This window comes from Acartia tonsa, chromosome 12 (genome assembly GCF_053477335.1).
Source record: "Acartia tonsa isolate MP-2025a chromosome 12, ASM5347733v1, whole genome shotgun sequence".
Classification (NCBI taxonomy): Eukaryota; Metazoa; Arthropoda; class Copepoda; order Calanoida; family Acartiidae; genus Acartia; species Acartia tonsa.
Genome location: NC_137271.1, coordinates 38,107,362 through 38,135,347, shown reverse-complemented (window position 1 = coordinate 38,135,347; position 27,986 = coordinate 38,107,362). Strand labels below are relative to the sequence as shown.

The following is a 27,986-nucleotide window of genomic DNA, read 5'->3' as shown; positions in this document are numbered from 1 at the left end:
AGGTTTTCCATATATATAAAGCATTTTACATAATTGTTTTATTTTCTATGCATAATTAAGTTTTATTTTAAATCATTTCTCTTGAATGACCCTGTATGACTTATTTTTTCAGAACTTGACATTTAAGAGGGACTAAATGATAGATATGAAACAAATAGCGGATTTCGATCAACAGTTTGTTAAAGGGTAAAAATCTCAGAAACTGCAAGACCAAATTTGTGCTTTTTTTCCATGAACCTCATGCTTGCTAGTATGCAGGATAATTGTTTTATTTTATGAATGCTTAAAACTTTATTTAGAAGATGAATCACATTTTCCCATAAAAGTTGCCATTATTTTAGAATGGTGGATTTTCTTTGAAATATTTTAATAGCGACTACGCCCACTAGAAACCTCTTGTGCAACTTAGGTGGGAGGGAAGTCTTTGAGATGTTGTTTTAAGAAAACATTTTTGTTAAGAAGTGGTAATTCGGTACAGACACACAGACATCCTGTTGCATATATATAACTAGAGTTGGCTCGATATAATTATCTCCCTATAACTAGTTTTCTATATGCATATCTATTTCTCAATAAATCTATTTTCCTCACCCGGCATTACTATCTAAAAGAAAGTAAATATTAATAATTTAAATTATATTTTTTTCTTTACATTACCATCACCAAAGGGTTAATGATGATGATTACAATTTTAGTTTAATATTTGAACACACAAAATGTCGCCACAATCGAATTCTTTTAAAACATAGTTTTCTTAAATTTATCATATTATAAATTTAAATTTTCTTTTTTATGATTAGAAATTAAATACATCAATATAAGGTAAATAGCAACATGAAATAAAAAAAATGAATTTATTTTTAATAAAGTAAAATAATGGGTCTTATCGTTCTGGGCAATGAGAGTTTATTATGGATTATTGGAGCACTATGAGTTTTAATCATATATTCCTTGGAAAACTTGAGCTCGTTTATAGACATTTATTTCCTATATAGATCTGACATGGATCTTGAAGCAATTTAGCAGGCCGTTTTGTACATGTTAAAAATTGGAAGATTTCATTAAATAAAAGTAATCGCAAATATACTTAGTAAATGATAAAAAATATTTGCTTCTAAACTATATGATTGATTATTTTTTTAGTGAATTATTGGGAAAAGGAAAATTTGGATGTGTTTATAAAGTTTATGGTAAGCAATTTTCTCCTATTCACTCGAAACCGATTAATATCCGGTGGATTAGAACCGGTTCTTATCCATACAAAAAAATATTGTCTAGCATTGTATTATATCCAGTTTTCTACGAATAATAAAATGTACAACTATAACATTAAAACTAGTTTTTTTAGCCCGTGCCTTCGGCATCTTGGGGCTAAACAACTGGTTTTAACCTTTAATTAATATTTTATATCCGCGGAAAGCTGTTTATAATACGATGCGAGAAATAACTGTTCTAAAATTAAAAGCAAAATTTGCTTAAACATAATCTTATGAAATATAAAATACTCCTACCATCTAGGGGCTCTGTATTATAAGGAGAACTATCCCATTAGCATCTCGTATATAACTTGGTCATGCAAATATAAATTTTCGTGATCCTATTTCTAAGGTCCTTTCTTTTTCTTATTTGACCACTTAACATTTGCTCTATAACTTACTTTGTCCGTTTGCCAATCCATGATTTTTTTTGAGCTTTGCTGCTTATGGTTGTTGTCATCCTTAGCTGGATCTTTAAATCATTTTAGTGGTGAGACAGATCGGGGTGAGCCAACTTTCCACCAATGAGAGCACAGTATTTTATGAAATGCCGCGCTGTGATTTGCTGAAATTCGGCTCACCCCGATCTGGCTCACCACTAAAATGATTTAAAGATCCAGTTCTTGTTAACCTTTATGTTTATTTAATAAATATCTTTTATCGCTGACGTTCAAATTTAAAAGGTGCTGACTCATTTTCTATTAATTATTTTCCTGCAGGAAAAAATGGTAAAATCTACGCGGGAAAATATCTTAAATCTAGAAGAGCTAAAGACAGGTAAAACAATCGATATAATATTACTTGGATGTTGCACCAGATTTACATTTACTCTTATAAATTGATGCACGCAGCTGACTAGAAGAACGTTATCCCCCATCCACCCCCTTTACCCCATTCCCTCCCCTCCTATTGCATGAACGACCTGACTAATAAATGATGTTAATATTAACTAGCTAAATTGACGACAAAATGTCAATATATTCACGTATGTCCTATATCAATTGATAAAACAAGGATGACAACATCCATAAAAGCGAAGCTAAACCCATAAGACAAACGAATAGTAACAAAGCATTTAAAATTTAGATTTATTTATCCCAAAATAACTTAAAGGCAAGATGCAAGACTCAAATTTTAAGAATTTTTTTTTATTCTGTAATAACATTATAAATTAATATATTATACAAATAATGATTCTAAATATGTTTTAGCACATTTTTATAAGCACTGCTTCTCGCTTTTATAAATGTTATCCTTGTTTTTAGTAGCGAAGCTACTCTATAATTTGAAATGTCCGTCTGTCCGTAAGTCCGTATGTCCTAGTTTGGGGGAAACGTGATTTTCTCGGCTCCTATAAAAGATAAGAGGCTGAATTTTTTTGACAACATTCTTATTATTAACAATTAACTATAAAACATCAATGGCGATAGGACCGCTTTTTAGCAGGTTTTAGGCTATTTTTAAGTTTTTCACATTTTTCTCCATGTCTTTGGTGTTTATGGTGCGAATTCCAAAATTTATTCAGTTATAGTATTAAAATTAAATTTTCTGTCGTTTCAAGAAAACAACTATGACGGTCAGACTGCCTTTAAGCAGGTTTTAGGCTATTTTTGTATTTTTCACATTTTTCTCCATGCCTTTGGTGTTTATGGCCCGATTTCCGAAGTTTTTCGGTTATAGATATCAAATTAAATTTCCTGTCGTTTCAAGAAAACATCAATAGCGGTCAGACTGCTTTTTTGCAGGTTTTTGGCTATTTTTATATTTTTCCTCCTATCTTTGGAGTTTATGGTCCGTTTTTTTTAAATTTTTGTAGTTAAAAATATTAAATTTAAATTTTCCGTTGTTTTGAATAATCAGTGGCGTGCGAAGCACTTTGTCTAGGGGGGGGCATTTTGAAGATTTTGTAAAATTTTGCCCCCCCCCTAAATCAAGTGCCCCGGGGGGGCACTTTGCTTTAGGGGGGGGCATTTTGATTATATATACTAATTTTAAATAAGGGCGTTTTAAGGGGTGGGATTATTTGATTATGGGCCTTCTAGTTCTTATCCCTTTTCCCCATCCCTTCCCCCATCCCTTTTTCCCATTTATATCCCACATCTTTCCCCCCCCTCATCTCTTCTCCCCCATCCCTTCCCCCCATCTCTTCTCCCCACCCTGCAATGACCGAAGGTAAGGGAGCTAGAAAGCATCTTTGGAAAAAAAGTACAGAAGATAATTTAACCTCACCCCCCCCCCCCCACCACAAAACATTTTTTATGGGTGGAAGGGGATGTTATAAAATCTCAGCAGGAAGGATGAATAACCTCATTAAAAAAATTTTTGGGGGGGGGGGAGATAAAAACACTCATTTTGGAAATAATTTACCAAAAATTAACCTAATATGTAAAACTGATTTTAAATATTTATTTATTGTATGACAACAAGGATGACAACATCTTTAAGTAGCAAAGCACAAAAAATCATGAATAAGAATACAGACAAGTAAATTTAAAGAGCATCTGTTGTAATAAATATATATTTTAGGTAGAAAAAGTCACAAATCCTTTTTCCTGTATGTTGTGTGATGACAGTCAAAGTAAATTACATACTGGATGCTCGAATCAGCGAGAAATTTTATTTTTTTAAATATTATAATCCACAAAAATTAATTGTCATCTACAGATATAAAAATCTCTTAGAAATATAGGGTATAGTCTCTTTTGTGGCAACGCCTCTTAAGGGGCATTTCGTCGTATTTTCATAGTAGCTTTTAAAAGGTTATTCTAGGTTAAGTTAGGTCAGGTGATTTCCCTGCAGGGTTAGGCAATTGGCCCCGCAGGAGCTATAAATAGGTGAAAAGCTACTGTGAAAATACGACGAAATGCACCTTAAGAGGCAATGTCACAAAAGGGACTATACCTGAAATTTAAAAGATACAAAAATAGCCAAAAACGTCCTAAAAAGCAGTCCAACCTCCATGAATTTTTAATAGTTAATTATACTCCATAATGATGGGAATGTTAACATTAAGTTTTAGCCTTCTATCTTTAATTGCAGTTGAAAAAATCACATTTCCCCCTTAGCATTACGTACTGACTAAAAAGTTATATCAACATATCCTACCCTCTTTAAATGGCACTTTAAAACTCTGTTAATTTTTGATTAAGTGGTGTTTCCAAGGATTTATAAGGGCGGTGCATGATCGCATCTAAAATATTTACTCCCCCTTTGAACTAAAATCAATTAAAGACAACAAGAGTGGCGTATTTGATCAGGTTAGGAATATAGAGTGTAGTTAGTTTTAATGGTTTTTAATGAAAATTGCCATAAAAAAAACATGTCTTTTTGTAAGGGTTTGTACACAAAAAAATGATAAACTTATCCTGAAAATAAAATGACATCATATATAGTTATTCATTTAGACAGACATACAGTGTTGAGAAAAAGGCTTAGATAAATATCAACGCTGTTTCTTTTTTATATAAAATAACTTTTTTGATTAAATATTTGTTGTTTACACATGTTTTTAAAGAAATAAAAACACAATATACATTGACAATGCAATGTGATAAAAAGCAGAAACCGTTTGGAAGGGCGCGAAGCGCAAATTTTTTTCTTCAAATATGCAGGGAGGGAGGGGTTTTTGGGCTATTTATTACACTAGTCCCCAATATTTCATATAAAATTTTCTTATTCGTTGGCTCAACAACTTTGGGGACTTTAATGGAATTTTGATTGGTTGGTTAATTAAGTCGAGTTTTGGTCGCTAGCGGGGGGGAGATTGCCCCAAATGCCCCCTTCGGTTCGCACGCCACTGGTTTTGATCATCCAGTATGTAATTTAATTTGACCATCAGTCTGTTAGTCATAGTACTGAAATATAAATATTAAAAAATTAAGAACAAATGTTGAAAAGGTTTGTGATTTTTTCCTAATGTACATGCTTTTGACAACTAATATCTAAATTCTTATTTATTTGTTTGTGCTTTGCTACTTATGGATGTTGTCATCCTTGTTTTTTCTAATTTTAAATATAAACCACATAGAAACTATGGAAAATTTTGGAGTTTATTTTTATAATATATGTACAAATATATTATTTAGAAAGATAATTTATTATTAAATTTCCTTAAAACTTAATTAATAATTTCTTTAGAGAAAAAGCAGAAACCGAAATTACAGTTCTAAGGTAGGTTTAATAATTTTGTTAATTTGTCGAACGTTATGCAAATGTCAAATCAACAATAATTAAGAACTTTGCAAGAATATGATTAAAGTCCCTCCACAGATTATGACGTAATATGATAAAAAAAACAATGAGAGGTCAGCATAAATTTTACCATTGGTCAATTGCAGTGTATACTGGCCTTTCATCGGCTATAATAACGTATGACGTCATAATCTGTGGAGGGACCTTAATCATCTTCACTTTGCAGGTACCTAAAGGGATATTACTATGACCGATAAATTGATGTACATCCCTAATGAAGTTAACCCTATTGTAGATTACAATTAGTGGTTGAAACGTATGAACACTCAACTTAATGAACCAAAAAATCAAATTCACTAAAGTCCCCAAAGTTTTTTAGCCAACGAATAAGAAAACATTATTACATAACTTTTGGGACCAGTGCAATAAACAACCCATTGTCCCCTCTCTCTCTCAGGGTTTAATAATCTTAATAATTTGTCTAACTTTATGCAAATGTCAAACAAACCATAATTAAGAACTTTTTAATTTGTAAAAATTCGACTTGAAAGATATTTTAATACAGAAATATAAACACCTATATCTTTCTTTTTTGAACGTTTTTTTATGTTAAGAAATTTGAAAAATCCGCATGTTATTCAGTTTATAAATGCTTTTTCTACTCCATCAGAAATTATAATAGGTAAAAATGTATTGATTTTTAATAGCGCAGTTAATGTATGATTAGAGTTTCTGTACGTACGTCTGTCTTGTATAACTTTATATGTATTTTTGCAGCAATTATAATTTATAACCAATGCGTTAGAAAGATTTAATTTTGGCATCTATGGGCTTTTCGAAGGGGAGGAGTTTGGTATAAGAATAGCCCCAAACCATCCTAGCTCCTTAAAATGTAGAACTTAATCGTTTAAGTGGTATAAAAAACCTACTGCTTCATGAATGGAACTCTGGGCTTTTCCCCTAGCTATTAAGGATCTTGCAACCAAAATTATTTATGTTCAGAAATTTCTTTTTTTAAAGGGGGATATTTTTTTCTTCCGAACTTTCTGCGGATAAATTGCCTTCATTGAGACAAAATTAAACTTCCTTGAAATTCTACTATTTTTTGTATAATTTAATTTTTGTTACAAAGTTATGGATTTTGCTTTTCTTGATTTGTTAATACAATTTCTCGTATTCATTCGAATCCGGTGGATAGGAACCAGTTCTCATCCATACGAAAAAACTATGTCTAGCATCGTATTATATCCAGCTTTCTACGAATATAAAAATGTACAATCATGCGAGAAATAACTATTATTTTCAGTATTAGAATATCTTGCTGGGGGTGAGCTGTTTCAACGAGTAGCTTCAGATGAATACAGGCAGTTTATTCTTCTTTTTTAGGGGGGGGGGGGAGGGGGATTAACCCAAGCTTTAACTATATCAATCATTACTTTCTTAAAGGAGAGCAGTGATCGTTAGTTTTAGACCGTAAGTATTGTCCTATTGATTTCAAACTTGCAATTTGTAAAAGTAGTAATTCTATAAACATTACTAGAAAGTCCACATTTGAATTTTAAACATGTTGATTATTAAGCCTTTTTGATACTAAAATTAAATGCGATGTAATTGTCCTATTTACTTTAAATTTAAATTGTTAGTCCTAAATTAGAAGCTCTCAATATATTCTATTGTATAAAGTAGTAAGGCTTTTTGTTTGTCCGATAAAATCTCGCTAAGATCTGAACCACTAATGATTTTCATAAACCATGATGATTTCTATAAAAGTTAGGTACGAATTAGGAAGCGTAGCAACCTTTTTGAACAACATTTTTTGTGATATTATGATCCTTTTTATCTGTTTTTTGATCCCTATTACAACAAGGCGTACAATGTTATAAGCGAAGCATCTCTAAAATCAACTCCTAAAAATGTAAGCATGTCCTTAAAACTATCCTGTATTTAAGCACTTTTGCAACAAATTAGCTATTTGTTGTTATTCTGCTTTTTCAGTTCTGACGCTCTAATGTTAATGTTTGTTTGTCCTATCGATTCAGAGCTTCGCTTTTATCGATGCTGTCATACTTGATTTACTATATGAGCGGCTTCGCCCCTAGCCTCTAGGGGCATTGCCCCAAGAGGTAATTAAAAAAAATAAGTATTTCTTATGCTGCCATTTATTTTAAAATAACTGCCTAATAAAATGGTAGGGGAATTTTTTTTGTTTTTTTTGGGGGTTGTAAGTGTCCCACCCCCCAAGAAAATAGCCTAATGCCACCACAGGACCAATAGGATCAATCGGTTCAGTAGTTACCGAGATCTGAAGGGACGGACGGACAGACATCATTCTACTTAGTATTATAGATGTACTTTTGATTGTAGGTTGACAGAATCAGATTGTTGTCTCTTCTTGAGGGAACAAAAATCCAATCAATTTCCGTTGATTTAATCACTTCAGAAAACACCCATTAACAGCCAGAGCGCGATTATATTCCTCCCCTATTTTAGATCTCTTAAATTAACGATAAATTGATGTACCAATGATGATAAACAATATTTTCCTTTCTGTGGATTAGAATTATTTGTTGAAAAGTTTTATTAAATTGTTTCCTGGTTGAGTAAATTTTTTGATGGATGAGTTGCACTTTCAAAAAAAAGTGCTAAAACAATTATTTTTGCAGTTTCCCTCACATTGCCAAGTAGAGCACAATCCCCCCCACCCCCTATTTTAAAATAGATTGAAAAAAGGTGGTGGGGGGGGGTTCTATCTTGTTTATTAATTTAGATCAGCAGGTTAGGGTAGGTTATATTGGATACTGGTTTTTCATGTAGGGCAACCCAGGTATAGGCATTGCAAGGAAATATACAAAAGTATAGATATATATACCAAAAAAACAACATCCCTTTAATTCATGGACCCGAAAGATTGCAGAAAATTTTGTCGATTGAAAATCTGGTTTCTCTGAAGTAACGAGCATTTACTTTAAATGTCTATTTTTTCTCTCTGTAAACAGCCTTAAAAATGTATAGGTTGCTTGAGTTCATTTGAAGTACATGCATTAAATATGCAGGGAAAAAAGCATATATGTATATCATTAATTTCATATCTCTGGCGTTGTTTTAAATATAAGAACACCAATTTTTGGAATTGTAATCTGACAAATCTAAAGCACCAATAAAGTTGAATTATGGGGTCTTTGCTTTGTAAAGAAACAGCTAATTAACCCTCTTACTTCATTCTTTATACACCCCTAAGGGTAAGGGCCTCCTGTAAAGGTTATGCCTAGGAATGAAATCTTATTTAGAGGAGGGGAAGGGGGGGTCTTTGTTCGATAGACACTTTAAGGATAAGCACCACTACAAACTACAAACTACAAACAAAAACTCAAGTTTATCCACACCAAATCTGTAAAGGAGGCCCTTAGCAGATATGACAACAATAAAGTTCTCCAAACACGACCACCAGAAATCAACGGATCTGAGAAAAGCCTCCCCAGAAACACCAGATCAACTTTGGCCCAACTAAGATCTGGCTATAGTAGCTACCTAAACAGCTACAAATCCCGCATCGACCGCAGTGTAATAGACAAGTGCCCCCACTGCGATAATAGTCACACTACTGCCCACCTTTTTAATTGTCCAGGCAACCCCACAGACCTCACTGTCACCAGCCTCTGGAACAAACCAATGGATGCTGCCAGATTTCTCAACCTGGCAATTGATGACGAAAATTATGAAGAAGAAGGATAAGGGCTACAGAAAGAAAGAAAGGATAAGCACCATTATTTCTTACAAACAAATGTACTATGTGCAATGGTGTTATAATAAAAAACGATAGAACAATAGAAATAGAAAGTTCATTCAGGTAGGGAGGAGAAATTGGACTGGAAATTATATATACTGGTACATAGGCGTCCAAGGGGGGGGGGGTAATGGGGCGATTACCCCCCCCCCCCCAAACGAATTTTGGGGTGCCGTAGGCACCCCCAAAATTTTTTTCATTTTACCCCCCCCATTTAAAATTTACCCCTACCCTGGGCGTGCCGTAGGCACCCCCAACCCTTTAGAAGGGAGTATTTACACCCCCCAAACAATTTTGGGGGGGTAAATACCCCCCCCAAAATAGAAAATCTCTAACAAAAAAAATTTTTGCGCGCTTCGCGCGCATTTTTAATACTAAATTTTTAATAAAATTTAACTTACCCCCCCCAAAAATTTTACCCCGGTTGTAAATTTTGGGGGGGGGTTAACAAATTTTACCCCTGCTAACAGATTTCAGGGGGGGTAATTACCCCCCCAAAGCAAATTTTACCCCCGGGGTAAAAATTTTGGGGGGGGGGGGAAAAAAATTTGCGGCGCGCTTCGCGCGCCATTTTACCCCCCCCCCAAAACCGAATTACCCCCCCTTTAAAAAATTTTACCCCCCCCAAAATAAAAAGCTTGGACGCCCCTGTACTAGTACCCAAAGTTTATAAAAAGATCTCTACTTCGTTTGCTTAAACGTCTTGGGTACCTTTATTACAAATTTATTTGTGGGTTCAAACTAGTAGTGTCATAACTTTTCCACCAATGATTTTAATCTTCAGAGGGTGTAATTTAGATTATTATCATTAGGGATTTACATTAGTTTATCTTCTATCCCTTAAGATCTCTGTGACAAATCTCAATGGGCGTTTGTTGGGCTGTTTGTTTTGTAAAGCTTCGCTTTCATGGATGTAGTCAAAGGGAGGGAGGGGACATTGTTTTATTTATTCTTTTAGTCGCCAAAGTTTTCAACGATTCCTTATCCGTTGGCTTAACAACTATGGGGACCTTTAACTTTTTAAATTTTAATTTGTTGGTTCATTAGATTGAGGGTTCGAACGTTATAACCACTAATTGTAACTTTGAGAAGGGATAATTTTGTGTATCCTCATTGGTGATGTACATGAATTTTTCGTCCATTGTCTTATTCCTTTAGATTCTAGTTTTATACAAAAAAAAATTGATTTGGTTTTATCAGACAAATTTGCCGTGGAGTAGAATATCTTCATTCACAAGAAATATTACATCTGGATTTAAAGGTAATATATAAGATCATTAATTCTTGTGGATAAAGTAAAAGGATGTCTATAAATCTATCTGTTTGTACCGATAGATCTTGCTAAACGACTAAACCGAAATGATTCTTCTTTACAGTGTAGTTTATAGGTACTGGAAAGTCTTATAGCTAATTTGGGGGAAGGTTACCATCACTTTTTTTTAGATATCGCCACACTGGAATAAAATAACCCCCCCCCCCCCCCTCCAGCAAAAAAACCTTATATGGCCATATAGACCTACCTTCGCCTTTACAGTATAGTTTTCATAGGTCCTTGGAAGGTTGGGGTACCACAACTCTTATATGATAAATCCCACCTAGAAAATACTGGTATTCCTCGAAATCTTTTTTTACTTTTTCTTCTAAAAAATAAATAAAAAAAAACCTTACTGCTTTATATAATAGGACTAGCGGCTTCGCCCCTAGCATCGGCTTTGCCCCAAGAGGTTAAATCAAACTATTTTTGTGTTGTTTAAGTAGATTTAAAAAGAAAAATTAAATAATATTTTTTTTTTTTTTTTGGGGGGGGGGGGGGTTGGGGATGTCCTACCCCCCAAGAAAATAGCTTTAAACCATCCCAGGACCAGTAGGTATATTCCCTGAAGAGTAGAGCCCAATCGTTTCAGTGGTTACTGAGCTTCAGACAAACAGACAGACAGACATCTTACTACTTTGTATCGTAGATTATTCTTGTTTTAGCCAGAGAATATTGTGTGTGCCAATGAAGATACTTGTACCATCAAAATTGTAGATTTTGGTACAGCCCTCCATGTGCCACAGAATAAACAGGTTAACCGGGACGTCCAAGCTTTTTATTTGAGGGAGTTAAAATGATTGGTTTTTAAGGTTTAAGGGGGGTAATATAATGTATTTTTTCAATTTTGAGAGGGTTAAACAATCATTTACCACCACTCTTGGATGACTGGATTTAAAATTTGTGTGAAATGAAGTATAGATGTAAATTTCTTTGTTCCAAGTGAAATAACCAGAGATGGATTTTTGAAGATGAATGCCGTGTTTTTTCGACATTTTTTCGACATTGATTGATTGGACAAAGCCAATAAGATTTCAACAGAGTATACAACTTAAGAATTCAAAATTTTAAAATTATTATTTTAGCCATTTGTATAATGTCTAATACAGCTCTGAAAAGATGCATTAATTAATATGCAGCAATAATAGATTGGAGATAATTTGTTTTTCTCCTATGAAGGCCGTACCAACAAAAGCGAAATAATTAAATAAATAGTTGTATACTCTGTTTAGATTTCGCGAATCGAAAAAATGCAGCATTCTTTCTTTCAAGGCTCAAAAATGTGCACAATCTTACATAAGCCACGACTAAGCCTCAAATTGAATCCCGTTCGGATGCATTTAAAATTTTTTGAAATTAGGAATTACCATATTTAGTTCAGGTTTTTAGATTGTATAAAGTCGTTTCCCTTTGCGCTTACAGGCGGCTGACGCGAGGCTGCCGAACCCTTGTTTACATGTCTGTCTGAATAAATTTCCCTAAACATACCAAACCAAGCTCCCCTTTTATTGTTTGGTTTAAACCTACTTAATGCTACCGCCCCCCCCCCCTCCTCGGTTTTGGTTCAAGGGTGGTTGCGTTTCTCGTTTCACATGGTAAATTTGACGTCAATTTAGCTTGCTAATATGAAACTCATTTCTTGGTCAGTTTGTTCATCAAGTCAGGAGGGAAGGTCTGGGGTAAAGCTGGTGGTATCGTTATTTTAGCAAAAAAAAAGTATAAAATCGAAAGTAATTTAATTTATATCAAGTTAATATCTATGATTAATATTATGATAAAAATTACACAAAATGTCATGTTGAAATAGGATGTATGGGCAATTTTGGAAATTGTTTTGGAGTTACTTCGCTTATAAGATTATACCTCATTGTTACAAGAATCTTTTTTAGGTGAGAGTGATGTGTGGAACTGCAGAATTTATAGCCCCCGAGATTGTGGCCTACGATAATGTTTGCGGGGCCACTGATATGTGGGCAATAGGAATTTTTACATTTCAATAACAGATCTATAGTATAGATGTATATACAGATAACTACCTCCCTCCCTTTTCTTATAACCCTTTTCGTCTGCTAGCAAATTGTTTTCTGCTACTTGGCTGCGTTAATATTCCCGACACCATTGGTTGATTTTCAAATACCCAATTAAGAGTCGTCATAAAGTCTTTGCAATGGGGAGATACAGTTATTCAACCCCTTCCCTCTCTAGTGTTTTACTCTAATATTTCAATAAAGTTACTAAAAATATATATTTATTAGTAGCGAAGCTAAATACTCTATAATTTACTTTCTTTGTGGCGAAGATACTATATAATTGACTGTCTGTTCTTCAGTCTGTAACGCTAAGGGAAAAATGTGGTTTTCTCGGCTGCTATTTAAGTTATACAGCTAAAATTCTATGACATATGCGCATCTAGTCCATACAGTGTTTTGTTTGTCTGTCTGTCGACCATGCTTCAAGAGACATACACCTTATTTTTTAAAAGTTTCGTGATTTTCTTTGAGTTTTGGCATATTGTATCTATTTCTTTTCTTTGTTATGACAACTGAATATTAACTTTATAACTAACTTTGTCCGTTTGTTAGTTCCATTTTTTTGTGCTTTGCTACTATGGATGTTGTCATATAACCATATAATGTTGATTATATTGGTCCTCAAAGTTTTAAAAATTCACTCATTTGCGGGCATAAAAACATTGTTGGCTTGATTAAATATTGATTGGTTAGTTCAAACTAGCAGTGTCCATACTAATTCACTAATGATTCTAATCTACAGAAGATGTTTGTTTACTAATCAAATTTAGATTTAGGGTCGTACATCAATTTATAGTCTACTATAGTATTTGGTAAGATCTCTGAGAATTACAAATAGAATGAAGGAACCTAAGCATAGTAAAACACACTGTAATGGAATTTAAACTAAAATTAATTAATTATTAATTTGAAATGTTAAATGACAGGTGTGATTACATACATTTTGCTATCAGGATTCTCACCATTTGCAGGAATAGAACAACACTTTTTTTGTTAAATCAGGGGGTGGGGGGGGGGGGGGGAAGGAGGAGACATTGGACTGTAAATTACACCAATACCCAAATTTTTTTATTTTTTATGAATATGGATTGGTTGACCTAAAACTTTTGAACTAACAATATTTTAATTTCGAGAAGGGTAATTTTGTTTATCCTCATAAGGATTGTATACTATGGTCATAATAAAATCCCAAGACGATTTTAAATCAACAATTTCAACTGTTTTACTTTTTTGTGTGTATTGTATACTATATTACTAAGTAAACCCCTTTTTTAGGTGGTTTTTATTTTTCTGGTGTATATTAACACCAGGCTAGGTTAGGTTTTTGACATAAAAATAGAGTTTTTAAATTTTGCTAGGAGATACAGAGGCAGAAACTTACAGCAATATTACAAGGTAAAAATAACTTTCTGGCGAAGATTTTTATCATTACTAATAGACTTTTCACATTTGATTAGAAGCTGTAAAAGAGAGTTAAACTGTTTTTAACTTATTTTTGAAAGGTATATCAAAAATATACTCTAATACCTGTAGAATCATACTGCAAACCTAAAAATGAGAACAATAGCCCACATCGATTTTTATTAGGATTTTAAAGTTTATTTTTACTATGGATTAAAAAAATTTTACTGAATCGTATTGTTTCTTTCCTTTGTGGGTAAAATTCTTAGCTTTTGGAGTGTTTTGCTTCATAAATGTTGTATGCTAGTGAAGTTAGGTCTTTTGATTTCATCTATCAAAACTAATTTAGAATTAATTCTTTACAATATATCAATAAATTAACATAAAAATGTTTCCGGTCTATTATCCATTTAAGACACATAAAAGTCTGCTATTGAGGTCTAAATTTATAAAATGATAATAAATGTACTATGGAATACAACAAATTTATCTTTATCACATTTACAAATATGATATAAAATAAGATCATTCAAACTTATTTTTAAAAATATTTTTTAAAAAGTATGTATCTTTTCATTTTAATTAAATAAAAATTATTCAATTTTATTGGAAATAAGTCACTTTGTGAAAACACTATAATTAAAATTTAAAGATTTCTAGTTTTGTCATTGGTTAATGCTGAATCCTCATAGTTTTTATGTTAATTCAAAGATATATCCTACGTACATCTTTAACTTTTAATGAATTACTATAAATATAAAATCAAAAGAGCTATTTTACTATCATTATCGTTTAATCATATTATGAAGAAAAATGCTTTGTAAGCAAGGATTTACCCACAAAGGAAAAAACACATCACGATTCAGCAAAATTTACTCAATCCATAGTAAAAACTTTAAAATCCTAATAAAAATTGATGTGGGCTATTATTCTCATTTTTAGCTCTTAAGTATGATTCTAAAGGTGTCAGAGTATATTTTTGATATACCTTTCAAAAATAGGTTAAAAACAGTTTAAAATACATAAACAATCTAATCATATAGAGTATTAAGTTTTTTTGTGTTTAGGTCAATTTTTCGCTATTTACTCAATCGCATTTAGCGAACCTTCTCATAGCTCTTGGTTTGGTTTTTTGTCATTTTGTTACTGAAAATGGATTGGATAAGGGTATATTTTCAACCTTCTATCTCCCACTTTTAATACAGAGTCTCTAGATGCTGAGGGCTAAGCCACTAGTGTTAGATACAGAGTATATAGAGTAGCTACGCTTTTACACGACTAAAAAGTTTTCAAGGAATCAAAAACAAATTTTAAATCTTTAAAAAAAAACTTTTCAGAGCAGATTATGAATTCTATTCTCCGGAATTTGATCAAATTTCTCAGAATGCGAAGGTAATTGCATTCATTATCATTCTAGCAGCTGCGCCACTAGCCTCATTAGGACTTTGTTTTACCATTAAAGAATAGAGGGAGCACGAGCTATATCTAACTGTCTACGGGGTGGTTTTTACGGCCGACTTTTAATTGGGGCTTTGAATATCAGCCAATGGCGTCGGATATAAGAACAGAGCCAGGTCGCTACAAAAAAAAAGAAATCAATTTGGTAGCAGACGAAAAAGGTTCCTACTACTTGGGCCTAGTAGTTATCTTGATTATACATCTATACAACAATATCTCATGTTGTCAGATTAGGGGGAATACCTTGGCACAAAACAGACACAATATTTGTATAACACAATAACCAAGGCATTTAAAGAAATAAGTCAATGGTCGATAATTCATGTACATCCCCAATGATGACATACAAAATTACCCTTTAAGTAGATTTCAATTGATGGTTGAAACGTTTGGACACTTAACTTAATGAACCAACAAATAAAATTTCAATTAAAATCCTGAAAGTTATTAAGTCAACGAAAAGGAAAACATTATTTTAAGATTTGGGGATTAGTGTAATAAACAGCCCAATGTCCCCTACCTCCCCGGAGAAACCAATAGATTTACACTTTACAGAACCTGCTAAAAAACATTATTATTAAAAAATTAAATTACTGTAAAGTATAAACTGAATTATGTCCGGTTTCTATATCAATTTGATTATAAAATTGGTAAATGGTTTTGACATGTTTTTTTCAGCAGAAAAAAAAATATTTTTCCCTACAGCCAATTTTATAAGAAAATTTGATTAGATTGGTTTTAGTTGCGGCTGAAAATATTCAAAACAGCGAATTCAATTATTTTAAAACGGCTGTGGTTAAAGAATTATCGGTTATAGTCCCTTTCGTGGCAACGCCCTTTAAGGGGCGTTTCTTAGTATCTTCAACATAGCTTTTCTTCTATTTCGAGCCCCTCAAGGGGGGGGGGGGCTCTAACCCTGCGGGGCCAATTGCCCAACCCTGCAGGGCAATCACCTAACCCAATATAACCTAACCTAGCCTAAAATAACCTATCAAAAGCCATTTTAAAATACGACAATTCGCCCCTTAAGGGGCGTTGCCACGAAAGGGACTATAACCATATATCTAAGAAAGTGGATCTTACCTATCTTTTTTAAAAAAAATCAAGGGCCAGCTGCTTTATGGGGCCGTGTTGACCGCGCACACAGCAAAACCAATACCTTGTTTTTATATTTTGTATGACAATCATACTTTTAATCATTTTTAAATATTCACTTTATCACATGTTTGTGAAGCTGCAAAAATAACAATTTTGCAATTTAAGTTTTAGGATTTGTACAAGTTATTATGTCAAATTATATTTTAGTAGTGGCTTCTCTTATAAAGAAACTACATGGGGAGGAAATTATTTTTTTCTAAGTTCGATTTATCTTAACAAGGATGACAACATCCATAAAAGCGAAGCACTAAAACGGTAGGACAAACGGACATGAACACATATATAGTGTCAGAACTGAATAAAAAAATAATATATGTATAAGAGTCGAAGCAAAATTGTAAGTAAATTTGTTTAAAAGTGCTTTATACAGGATAATGTTTATGGACATACTTATATATTTAGGACTTGATTATAGAGTTGCTTCGCTTATAACATTATACTTTGTTGTCCCAGGAATCAATATACCAAAAATCAGTCCAATCGGATGATTAGATCACATAAAAATTTGTTGTTAAAAAGTAAAAAAAATCAACATGTTTAAATTGGACATACGGAAATTTTGGTAATGATTATAGAGTTGCTACGCTTTCTAAATCGTACCTTACTACTAAAGGAATCACCATGCAAAATTTGAAATCGATAGGACAATTCTAACATGCCTAAATTAACGAAAAAGCTATCCGTTACGGACGGACGGACCGACCCTAATTATAGAAAAGCTTCGCTTTTAAAAAGGTAGTGGTACCCTTTCCAAAAGTATTTATTGAACTTTCCCGGACTTACAAGAAGCTCAACTGTAAAGAAGAACCATATAGGTTCAGTGGTTAGCGAGATCATTCGCTACACACATATACACTCAAAGACAGACAAATATCATGTTACTTTTATATAAGGATTATTTAAATAAAACTTTTAAAAATCAGAATTATCTGTTATAAAATTGAACCTAAATTGATATTATTTTATTAAGACTTTTATAGAAAATCTCCTTCAAAAAGACAAGAAACAAAGACTCACACCGAAACAGGTAATAGTTATTTCTCGCATCGTAATATAAACGGCTTTCCGCGGATATAGAATGTATGATTATAAGATTAAAACCAGTTTTTTTAGCCTGAGGTGTTATTTCTCGCATCGTATTATAAACGGCTTTCCGCGGATATAGAATGTACAATTATAAGATTAAAACTAGTTCTTTTAGCCCCGAGGTGCCAAAGGCACTGGCTAAAGAAACTAGTTTCCTTCGGCACAGCTGCTAGAAAATCGTACATTATGATATTTTACTTATGTATCAATCTACTCATGAGGGAGAAGTTTTTTTTCACTTGTCACTTATAATTATTTTTATATTGGATTTTGATTGCTTGGTTCATTAATTTGAGTTTTTAAAGTCACTAATTGTTATCTAAAGAAAAGGTAATTCGTGGATTATCATTGGGGATTTACATCAATTTATTTGCTATTGTCTTATCCCTTTAGATTCCTGATTTTAAAAATTTATGAATTTTTTACTGCGCATTTGAAATAAAATGATGATGATCAGAAACTTTATATGATGCTTCATAATCGGAAATTTTTTTTATTGGATTTCTATATTTTATTCATTTAAATGAATTTTGTAATATTAGATTTATCTTGGGGTCATAAATGAAAAGGGGGGGGGGGGGGCGGGTGGTAGAGCTGAACCACCACTTTGAATTTTAATTATAGAAGAAAATTAAATTTGTATGTGTTGGGGCTTTTTCTAGGGACGATTTTTCTTTGAATTCTCTCCCCATTCTGTGACCTACAAGAAGCTTCACTGTAAATAAGAGCGAATTCTTATGGTACAGACAGACACACATTCGGGTATAGTCCTTTCCACGACATCCCTCCATAAGGAGCGATTCTTCGTATTTTTAAAATGGCTTTTTATAGGTTATTTTAGGTTAGGTTAGGTTATATTGTGTTAGGTGATTGCCCCACAGGGTTAGGTAATTGGCCCCGCAGGGTTAGAGCCCCCCGCAGAGGCTATAAATAGGAGAAAAGCTACTGTGAAAAATACGAAGAATCGCTCCTTATGGAGGGATGTCGTGGAAAGGACTATACCCACACATTCTCTTATACATCATTTTTGCAAAATCAATATTCTTTTTTAATTTCGTACATTTTTCTAATTTATAAATAGACATGCTAAAGTTGTCATTTGAATGAAGATTATCCCATATCTTTTATAACCGGACACGCCCCCTAAAGGCCTCTGGGGGCACTGAGATGGGAATGTCGACAGAAGGTGGTGGTACCCTCCCACAAATAATTATAAACCATCCCAGGACTTATTAGAACCCACATTGGATAGGAGAACCATGTAGGTTTAGCGGTTAGCGGAGGTCTTCGGTACAGACAGACACATACAGATCCTGTTACTTAATTTTTTATCAGGATTTATCTTTATACTTAAATTTTTAATTCTCGAGTTCTTTTATGGCAAATTTTCTAAATACTTTTTTCCTATAAAGTAACATACGTCAAATAATGTTTTTAGAAGCATAGCTACTCTTTAATCGGGGTCTGATTGTACGTCCGTCAATTTACAAATGTAAATCACAAAAAATGAAATTATCTAAGCAGGTATGAAAGTTAGAGGTCTATGTTAAAATCAGCGATTTAGCAAAAATATTTTTTGCCGCTAGTTATGTTTTTAGCTAATTTCCAAAAATATCCCCAGGTCGGCCTTTTTAAAATTTTTTAAATAGCTATAAACCTTCACAGGACTTATGAGAAGCTAACCTGTAAAGGAGTACCATAACGGTTCAGCGGTTAGCGAAATCCTTCTTTAAACATTTCTTTCAATTTCTCTCTTTCCATTATAACTTTCTTATTTTTCTTTTATTGTTTTTCCTTACAGAGAATATATATATAAGTATAGATGTATAATTAAGTAAATATATTACCTAAGTGGTGGAGACTCTTTTCGTCTGCTAGTAAATTGTTTTCTGTCTTTTTGTAGGGACTCGGCTTTGTTTATATTTCCGACGCTATTAGCTGATTTCAAAGATCCGATACAAAATTGGGACAGGGTCCCCATACTGACAAAGTTAGAAATAGTTCATGCCCACTCTATTCTTTATTTTATATTTGCTTTTAATCCTGCGCTACTTATTGAAAAAAATTTCTTGTTTATTTTAAAAAAAGAATTTTTATTGAATATATTTCAATTAAAAGATCAATATCCAACAAGTATGACTACTCCATAAATGCAAAGCTCAAAATTCGAACAATCGTATGTATAGATTAAACTAGGATGAGAGTAGCAACATACTTCTATAATTTACTTTGTCTGTCAATCCGTAGCACTATGGAGGTAATGGTATTTTCTCGGCTGCTATTTAAGATAGATTACTAACTTTTTGTGTAGATACTACTATCCTAAGAGTATCCAGGATACAACTTACTTGGTCCGTCAGTCATGCTATATTTTTTACTAGCGGTTACGCCCCTAGAGGCCTCTAGTGGCACTTTAAATGTTTTTGTTTGTTAAAGTCTCTACGATAATTCTTTATGTTACGATACCTCTTTATGTTACGTTGAAGTCTCCCGAATATTATTTTGTCATTTCTCTTGGGAGGGTGGTGGTACCCTCCCCCAAAATAATTATAAACCTTCCCGGGACCCATGAGAATCTACCCTGTTAAGGAGAACCCGATCGGTTCAACGGTTAGCGATATCCTTCGGTACAGACACACAAACATATAAACACACAAACACACAGACATACTGTTACTTAAGGATGAAGGTTGTGTGATTTACTTTTATTATTCCAACTTCTATTTCTTTCTCATACATTACTTTATCTCTTTTTTTATGACCTCTGAACATTTGCTAAACAGTTTACCTTATCCATATGGCCACACATGATTTTTGTTTTAAGCTCTACAAAGTGTCCTAAAAAATGAGCCGTTTGACGTCAATGTATCCATCTCTTTTTAAGGGGTTTCCTTTTCCACTTCTCCTCTCACCCCTCATTTAAATGACGTCACACGGCACATATTATTATTATAGGACACTTTGTAAAGCTCCTTTTTGTTTGTGCGTCTTTACTTATGGATGTTGTCATCCTTGTTAGGATAAGCAGTTTTTGTTTAATTATGTAAAATCTAAAAGTAGACGTCACCGAAACTGTCCCAATTTTGTATAACTTTTGCGGAACAAGTTCCAATTACGTCATATTTTTCTTTCCCGAAAAAGGGAGGGGGGGGGGGAAGAAAATCTCTTCAAAAGAGATGGGGAAAACCCCCTTTTCTCCCATCTCTTTTTTCTTCCCCCCTTCCCTTTTTTTTCTTTCCCACTTCTCTTTTTCGGGAAAGAAAAATATGACGTAATTGGAACTTGTTCCGCAAAAGTTATACAAAATTGGGACAGTTTCGGTGACGTCCTAAAAGTAACCTACTTTACAAATGAGTTGCTATGCTTTCTATTAAATCTATTATCCAAAAAAGGTTTGAAATTAATAGGAAAATTCTAACATGTCTAAAATAACGAGCAAATGGACACATCCTACATATAAAAAAGCTTTGTTTTTAAAAAATCTTTTCATTAAACAATTTATTGGAAAAGTTTCTTTTTTAAGAGTCTATCAATAAAAAAGTTTCAATGAAAATTAACTCAAAAAGAAAACTTAAATAATCTGATGTTCTTTTGTAAGTTTTTGAATTGATATTTTATTGAAAGCAAAGCATTTATACGAATTGAGTCTGTCCGTCTGTCCGAATAGGTTAAGCATGTTAAAATATTCCGATTAATTTTAAACTTTGCATTATGTTTCTTGTAACAAGTAGGCATCCTTATAAAAAAGTATCAGGATATCTGTTTGTCTGTCTGTTTGTTTGTATTGAAAGATCTCGCCAACCATAGGTACTGGGAAGGTTTATAACTATTTTGGGGGAGGGTAGAGGCCTTTAGGGGCGTAGTAATTTATAAAGCCTTACAATTCTACAATCATTACCAAAAAGTATATGCATTCATTTTAAAGATCTTTATTTTGGAATGGTGATTTATAGAACAATAAGGCACAATGCTATATTTAAAAGTATAAACATGTATGTTCTTAATCCAATGATGTTGTCATTTTTGTTTAAATTATAATTAGGTCAAAATATTACATTTAATCAACGTATTTTAAAAAATATAATTATTTCTATGTGTTGACATATAATTCTAAATTGATGTCGAAAATATTGCATTAAATATCATGTTTTGATACAGTATAATACGTGCATCGGTTTAAATATGATAATAGTTATGTCTCACATCGTATTATAAACAGCTTTCCGCGGATATAAAATGTACGATTATAAAATTAAAACCAATTTTTTTAGCCCCGAGATGCCGTAGGGCTAAAAAAATGGTTTTAGTCTTATGATTTGTATATTAGTAGAAAACTTTATATAAAACGATGCTAGACATATTTTTTTCAACACTAAGAACTGTTTCTAATCCACTGGATATTGATCGGTTTCTAAGCGATGAAAAAAAATAATTTCTAAATGTTATAGGGTGTGTATATGTTTTTTTCACAAAAAAAGATCGCAATCTATTATTCATTTTGAAAAAGCGTATTGTGTCCAATAAAAATGATGTCATACAATGCTCAAATGATCAATGATGGGCCAGTATACATTGCAATTGACTTAAGGTAAATTGTATACTGGCTTAGCATTGGTCGTTTGTATTGTATGACGTCATTTCTTATTAGACACTATGCACTGTTTCATTAATTTGAAATCTTGTTGATATTTATGTTTTCAAGTGTTTGGAACATCCTTGGTTGATGGAAGAAAATATTAGTGATAATGTAATCAGTACAAACAATCTACAAAAATACCTTGCAAGGTAGGTTATAAAGTAGCTTCTATATTTACTAGCGGTTGGGGTTTAGGCTATTTTGAGGGGGTTAGGTCACATTCTGTTAGTTTTATATAAGGATAGTTTATTTTTATAGAACAAGTACATATGCGAATAAAAAAACATTTTGATGTGCAAAATTATATAACAGACGCACATACGGACATCTTCTTTTACACAGGATAACAATATTTTGGCGCTTTCATACAAACTTTAGCCCTGATGTTCTCCCCCCCCCCTTATTTTTAAAATAAAGTTAATTTGTTCGTTCATTCCTTTAGGTCAGAGGTGGATTCTTAAAAAAACTTTTGCCTCAATAAAATTAGTTTTTTAAGAATTCACCTCAGGTTAGGAAAACTCCAGGTATAGACCCAACATGGTTAACTCCCTTAGTAGGGGTTGGGTATAGGGAAAAAATATTTAGGTCCCCCCTCTTATTTTCGATTCATTTAAAAAATAAAGTGGGGGGGGGGGGGGTAACAGGGCTCACTTTGTGTGAAGCGCCAATTTATATCTATGGCTAGGCGAAGGTGGAGGCATTGTGGAGAAGTTGTGAGGATGATGTCCAGAGTTTCAGGTAATTATTACAGGTATATAAAGGGGATAAGACATTAGATGATAGATTGATGTTCACCCATAATTCAATAAACCATAATTACCCCTTCTGTAGATTAAAATTATTGGTTGAATAGTTTGGTTAATGCACAGTTATGACATCCAGACAAAGGTCGTGCAATCAAAGAATTGGTTGTCTGATAGGCGTTACTTTGTCTAACACCCGGGGGAGTTATTGGCTTCCCGTAGTTATCCTTGATTGTTGGACTTGACCATAGGAGATATTAAAAAACCGCAAAAAATTGTCTAATTATAAGTTTTAAGGATATTTTATTAATTATCATCCTTGTTTATCTATTGATGAAAATTAATGAACTCTTTTTAAGGTTTATAAATTTATATTGTTTTTCAGTTATGATATTAAAGAACAGAGAAAAAAGAAAAGAAGTAGAAAGACAAAAAAGTGCTCCTCCAGAATTATAAAAGAACTAGAAAAAAATGACCATAAAATATAAAGCTTTAAAAAAACTCACTCTTAAAATAAATTACCTAAATTTTTTGGAAGTGTTTCAAAGCCAAATATTAACTTATTTGGCCCCATGTGGGCCAATAAACAGAAATTTGCATTTTTTTCATTTTCTTATCTAGGCATTTTAAACCTTTCAGTTGCAAAGCTACTCTCAAAGTCACTTTGTATGTCCGTCCATATCATTATGAGAAAAATTACATTCACTTAGCTCCTATTTTAGGATAGGTGTATAAATTTTGTGTCAGTCACCCTCAATAAGGCATTAGCTGTTATATTTGCTGACCAATGAGCAACTTCTCCATAACTAACTTGGTCCGTCAGTCTATCTAGTATCTGTAACGTTATTTAGACCACCAAATAGAGGTATTGGGTTTTTGTCAGCTACTAATTTGGATGGTTAGATTTTGTTCTGACGCCTTATTTTTTTACTTTTTCTTTTAATTAACTTTTTATATTAGTATAGGTTGAAAAGGAGAAATAAAAATTACCTAAAACCATTGCAAAACATTTTACAGCATCCCTGAAAAGTAAAAAAAATTGGACAAACAGCCTCCAAGACAGCCTCCAAGCTTCAGACATCAAAAAGCCTTACTACTTTCAATTATGGGATATTGTTAATATGGAAGTTGTCATCATTGTATATTTGTGATTTAAATTTAAAAAAATAAAATGTGTTTAGAAACATATGATAATTTATTATAAAAACACATACATTTACATATGATAATGAACGTGAAAAATTTAATGAAACAGCATGTGAATATTCCATTCTTTCATCAATTCTATAAAAACTTTCTTAAAAAGAGTTTTAAAAAAGAATTAAGAACTAATGAGAAACTGCAAATTATTCAGAATTTTTTTGTTCCCTAATTTAAAGTTTAAAAGTACTAATCAATTTGAAAGATCATAAAAAATACTTTTCAAAATTTGATAATAAAAAATGAAGAATTAGAAATTGGTAAAAAAAGATAAAGAAAATTGCTTTTCATTTTTGCAGAGTTCGCTATATATAAAAATATATGAGTTGCAACTTTTGTTTCTATTATACAGTTAAAATACTCGAAAAAAAATCACATTAAGTTATTTTCATCATTCATTTATAATTTTTAAAAATCATTCAAAAACAATAAAAAGGGAAGGAATTTTGTATACTTTTCGTAATTCAAGTTTCTGTAAACTTTGGAGAATTTAATTATTTAAATTGTACAGTAAATAATGATTTACAAGAAATTACAAAATCATCCCCCCTCCCTTCCCGTCATTTACGTATTACGTACCTTTTACTATTTTAGACCTAAACAAAGCCTTTGATGAATCATGTTATGAAAGTGATAACAATTCAGATATAAAATTACAATCTAGCTCAAATCAATAATTTATAATCAATTGTACGTTTGATTTAAGAAAATGATTAAAGTCCCTCCACAGATTATTACGTCATATATACGCTAGAAAAACCAATGAGAGGCCAGCATAAATTTTACCATTGGTCAGTTACAGTGTATACTGGCTTCTCATTGGCTATTCTATCGTATGACGTCATAATTTGTGGAGGGACTTTAATCATCTTTTTGATTTAACTATATTTTTAATAATTGAGCTAAATTAATATAAAAATATGAAGTTATTATGATACATAATTTATTATTAAGCACAAAATATCAAATATACATTATAGTTCGATAAGTAACATTTATAAAAATTCACATTTAATGCCTTTCTTTACAACTACACTGGTTTAAATTACATATAATTATGATATACACATATGATTTCTTTTGAAACAAACATTTTACATATTTGGCATCAATAAGAGATTATCAAAATATCAATAGAATTTATTTCACACCTCCCCTAAGTGCTATCAAGACGTTATCAAATTAGACAATTTATGCATTAAAAAATGAATGTCCGCCGGGGGGGGGGGGATTAAGTAATGATTACCCCCCCCCCCAATCCCACAAAAAAAGCTTAGCTGTCCTTGTAATAATGTCTTGAAAGTATTAAATAAGAGTGTGTTACGATAGCTTTTATTTCAAAAAGGGCTAATTAAGATGTAATAACTATAAAAAGGTTTTCTTTTGTTTATCTATCTATCTATCTATCCTTTGAGTCCATTGTCAATTTGAGCTATACATACAATTAGAACTGGGAAGGAAAGTTTTAATCAGGGCTCGGCAGCCGCGCATAAGCCTTGAATTTAAATTTGCCTGTGTGCAAAAAAATAAATTCTGAAAAGATGGATTGTCTGTTAAAGATGAATTTTCAAGTTTTAATATGAAGATTTCACTGAAGCTTACACGCGGCTGCCGATACGATACCGAAAAATCATGTATCGTATCAAATAATAAAATAATCTTAAATCAAATATCCTCAAAGCCAACAAAATGAAATTAACCTTTTATATTTATTTTACTAACCGCGGAAAGCTATGACGATTATTTAGATCTTACATCTTGGATCTTACAAAAGAGAATTGAACCATTACAAAAAAAACATAACTTTTATTGGGTATAGTCCTTTCCACGACATCCCTCCATAAGAGGCGATTCGTCGTATTTTTAAAATGGCTTTTTATAGGTTATTTGAGGTTAGGTTAGGTTATATTGTGTTAGGTGATTGCCCCACGGGGTTAGGTAATTGGCCCCGCAGGGTTAGAGCCCCCCGCAGGGGCTAGAAATAGGAGAAAAGCTACTGTAAAAAATACGAAGAATCGCCCCTTATGGAGGGATGTCGTGGAAAGGACTATACCTCTTTTATTTAAAATGGAAGCTTTACTTGTACAAATATAAAACAAATGACATGATTAGTGTTCTGGTATTGATGAATCTTTACACTTTGCCTGTAGATTTCTCTTGACAAAGAATTCTTACTTCTTTGTCTGTAGATTTCTCTTGACAAAGAATTTTTACTCCTTTGCCTGTAGTTTTCTCTTGACAAAGAATTCTTACTTCTTTGTCTGTAGTTTTCCTTTGACAAAGAATTTTTACTTCTTTGCCTGTAGTTTTCTTTTGACAAAGAATGCGACAAAGTGAACAATTGATGATGACCCAAGGAGAGCTGCGGATATGTAGAAAGCGTAGCTGTAGTTTCCATCTAAATATAAATGAAAGGTTTAGTGGACAATTTTACACTCGTGGAATTATTTAAATTCTATATTAATGGATATAAGATATACATGGATATAATGACAGGGGAATGCGTGGGGATGGAGTACAACAGGGATGGAAATAACGTTATTTTAACCAGCTGAGAGCATCCCTTTGTCAGAGTATATGAAAATCAGGTCCTACATCCAGGTATTAATTTATTGATTTTGTATCTTAAAAGCCTGTCAGGACAGGATACACGACTAATTCTTATTTTGGTGTATCTCCCACTCAAAGCTTACTTAATTGCTATGCTTGATTGTGCCTTTTGAATACATGATCTTTGTCTGAAAGTCCTAACTGAGTTGTGCTTGTTTTGGACCAAGGCATTTCCTCTTGACATATTGAAATAATAATAACTACACAAAAATACGAGTGGAGACCCTAGAGGGTACTGACCCAACAGGGCTATCATAAATCCTACTTACCCTTACCTAAACCTATCATTGACGTTATTTGATATTAAATATAAAAATACTTTTTAATAAAAAAAAATTTCTTCTAAAAATAATCTAATTTTGAAGACATAACAAATATAGATTGTAGATGTTTTATTAAACATTTACAAGTAAATTACGTCCTGCCTTATTACATTCAAGATGCTTAAAAATGTTACAAGAAAAAACACTTTAAGGGGTGAAGATGGCATTCTTCCTAATAACCTATTTTAGGGGGGCTTTAACACCCTCCTACACCCTACTTCTGCACACTAATGGTTAAAATCTAATTGAAATAATTAAATTTATTTACATTTGATCAAATAAAATTTCTAAGCCTAGTGGTTATACTTTCCTAAGCTTTATACATTCCTTAATATCTGTGGAAAGCTTAGGAGACCAAACTAAAATTTATGAGACGTGTCCCGTTTTAAAGATATTTAATTTTTTTTTATATTCTTTAAAACGTCGACTTCAATGTCAATCTTAATAAATTTAGGCACAGTGTGAAATAACAAAAAATGCGCAATTCTTTATTTACGTAGGGACAAAAGATCACTTTGTTTTTTTAAGAATCTTTTATAAATATAGTTATTGAAAAGTCGCATTTTACTATTCAAATAGATGGGGAGTTGAGCATTGAGTATAAAAAAAAATAAAAAAATAGACAGAGCCTTTCTGGTGGCTAATAAAAGTATAAATAAGTTTAAAAAATAGACAGAGCCTTTCTGGTGGCTAATGCATTCTCTCTAATAAGTCTTAACATAAAGAAATTTTTCTTTCATTTCTTAAATTTTTATTCCATATTGCAAAAAAGGCGATATTTGGTTTAAGTAAATATTC

The 27,986-nt window shown here is 32.4% G+C and overlaps 2 protein-coding genes across 5 annotated transcripts in view; one reads left to right on the top strand and one right to left on the bottom strand.

Annotated features, from left to right (window-relative positions):
* The first annotated feature begins 110 nt into the window (after positions 1-110).
* LOC145334723 (myosin light chain kinase, smooth muscle-like) lies at positions 111-24,240 on the top strand. The gene is made up of 17 exons (XM_080180309.1): positions 111-186; positions 1,144-1,190; positions 1,976-2,033; positions 5,394-5,426; positions 6,062-6,129; positions 6,754-6,811; positions 7,812-7,844; positions 10,432-10,492; positions 11,209-11,298; positions 12,433-12,524; positions 13,501-13,546; positions 13,934-13,968; positions 15,312-15,366; positions 17,561-17,617; positions 22,379-22,461; positions 22,998-23,050; positions 23,441-24,240. The coding sequence occupies exons 1-17, from the start codon at positions 137-139 to the stop codon at positions 23,509-23,511; spliced, it is 990 nt and encodes a 329-aa protein (XP_080036435.1). The 5' UTR covers positions 111-136; the 3' UTR covers positions 23,512-24,240.
* Positions 24,232-27,986, bottom strand: part of LOC145334722 (monocarboxylate transporter 14-like) — a 43,773-nt gene continuing 40,018 nt past the window's right edge. For 2 of the 4 annotated variants that reach the window (XM_080180308.1, XM_080180305.1), the window contains one exon: positions 24,232-26,653. In XM_080180308.1, the coding sequence (XP_080036434.1) occupies positions 26,544-26,653 (110 nt within the window). In that variant the 3' untranslated portion in view covers positions 24,232-26,543. The remainder of the gene's footprint in view (positions 26,654-27,986) is intronic. The other 2 variants (XM_080180306.1, XM_080180307.1) reach the window with 2 other exon arrangements.

Excerpts from the sequence above, each read along its gene's own strand:
- LOC145334723 (XM_080180309.1), top strand. The coding sequence starts at position 137 with ATGATAGATATGAAACAAATAGCGGATTTCGATCAACAGTTTGTTAAA. Across the intron at positions 15,367-17,560 it reads AAATTTCTCAGAATGCGAAG|ACTTTTATAGAAAATCTCCT; the intron begins GTAATTGCATTC and ends TATTTTATTAAG. Across the intron at positions 23,051-23,440 it reads GATGATGTCCAGAGTTTCAG|TTATGATATTAAAGAACAGA; the intron begins GTAATTATTACA and ends ATTGTTTTTCAG.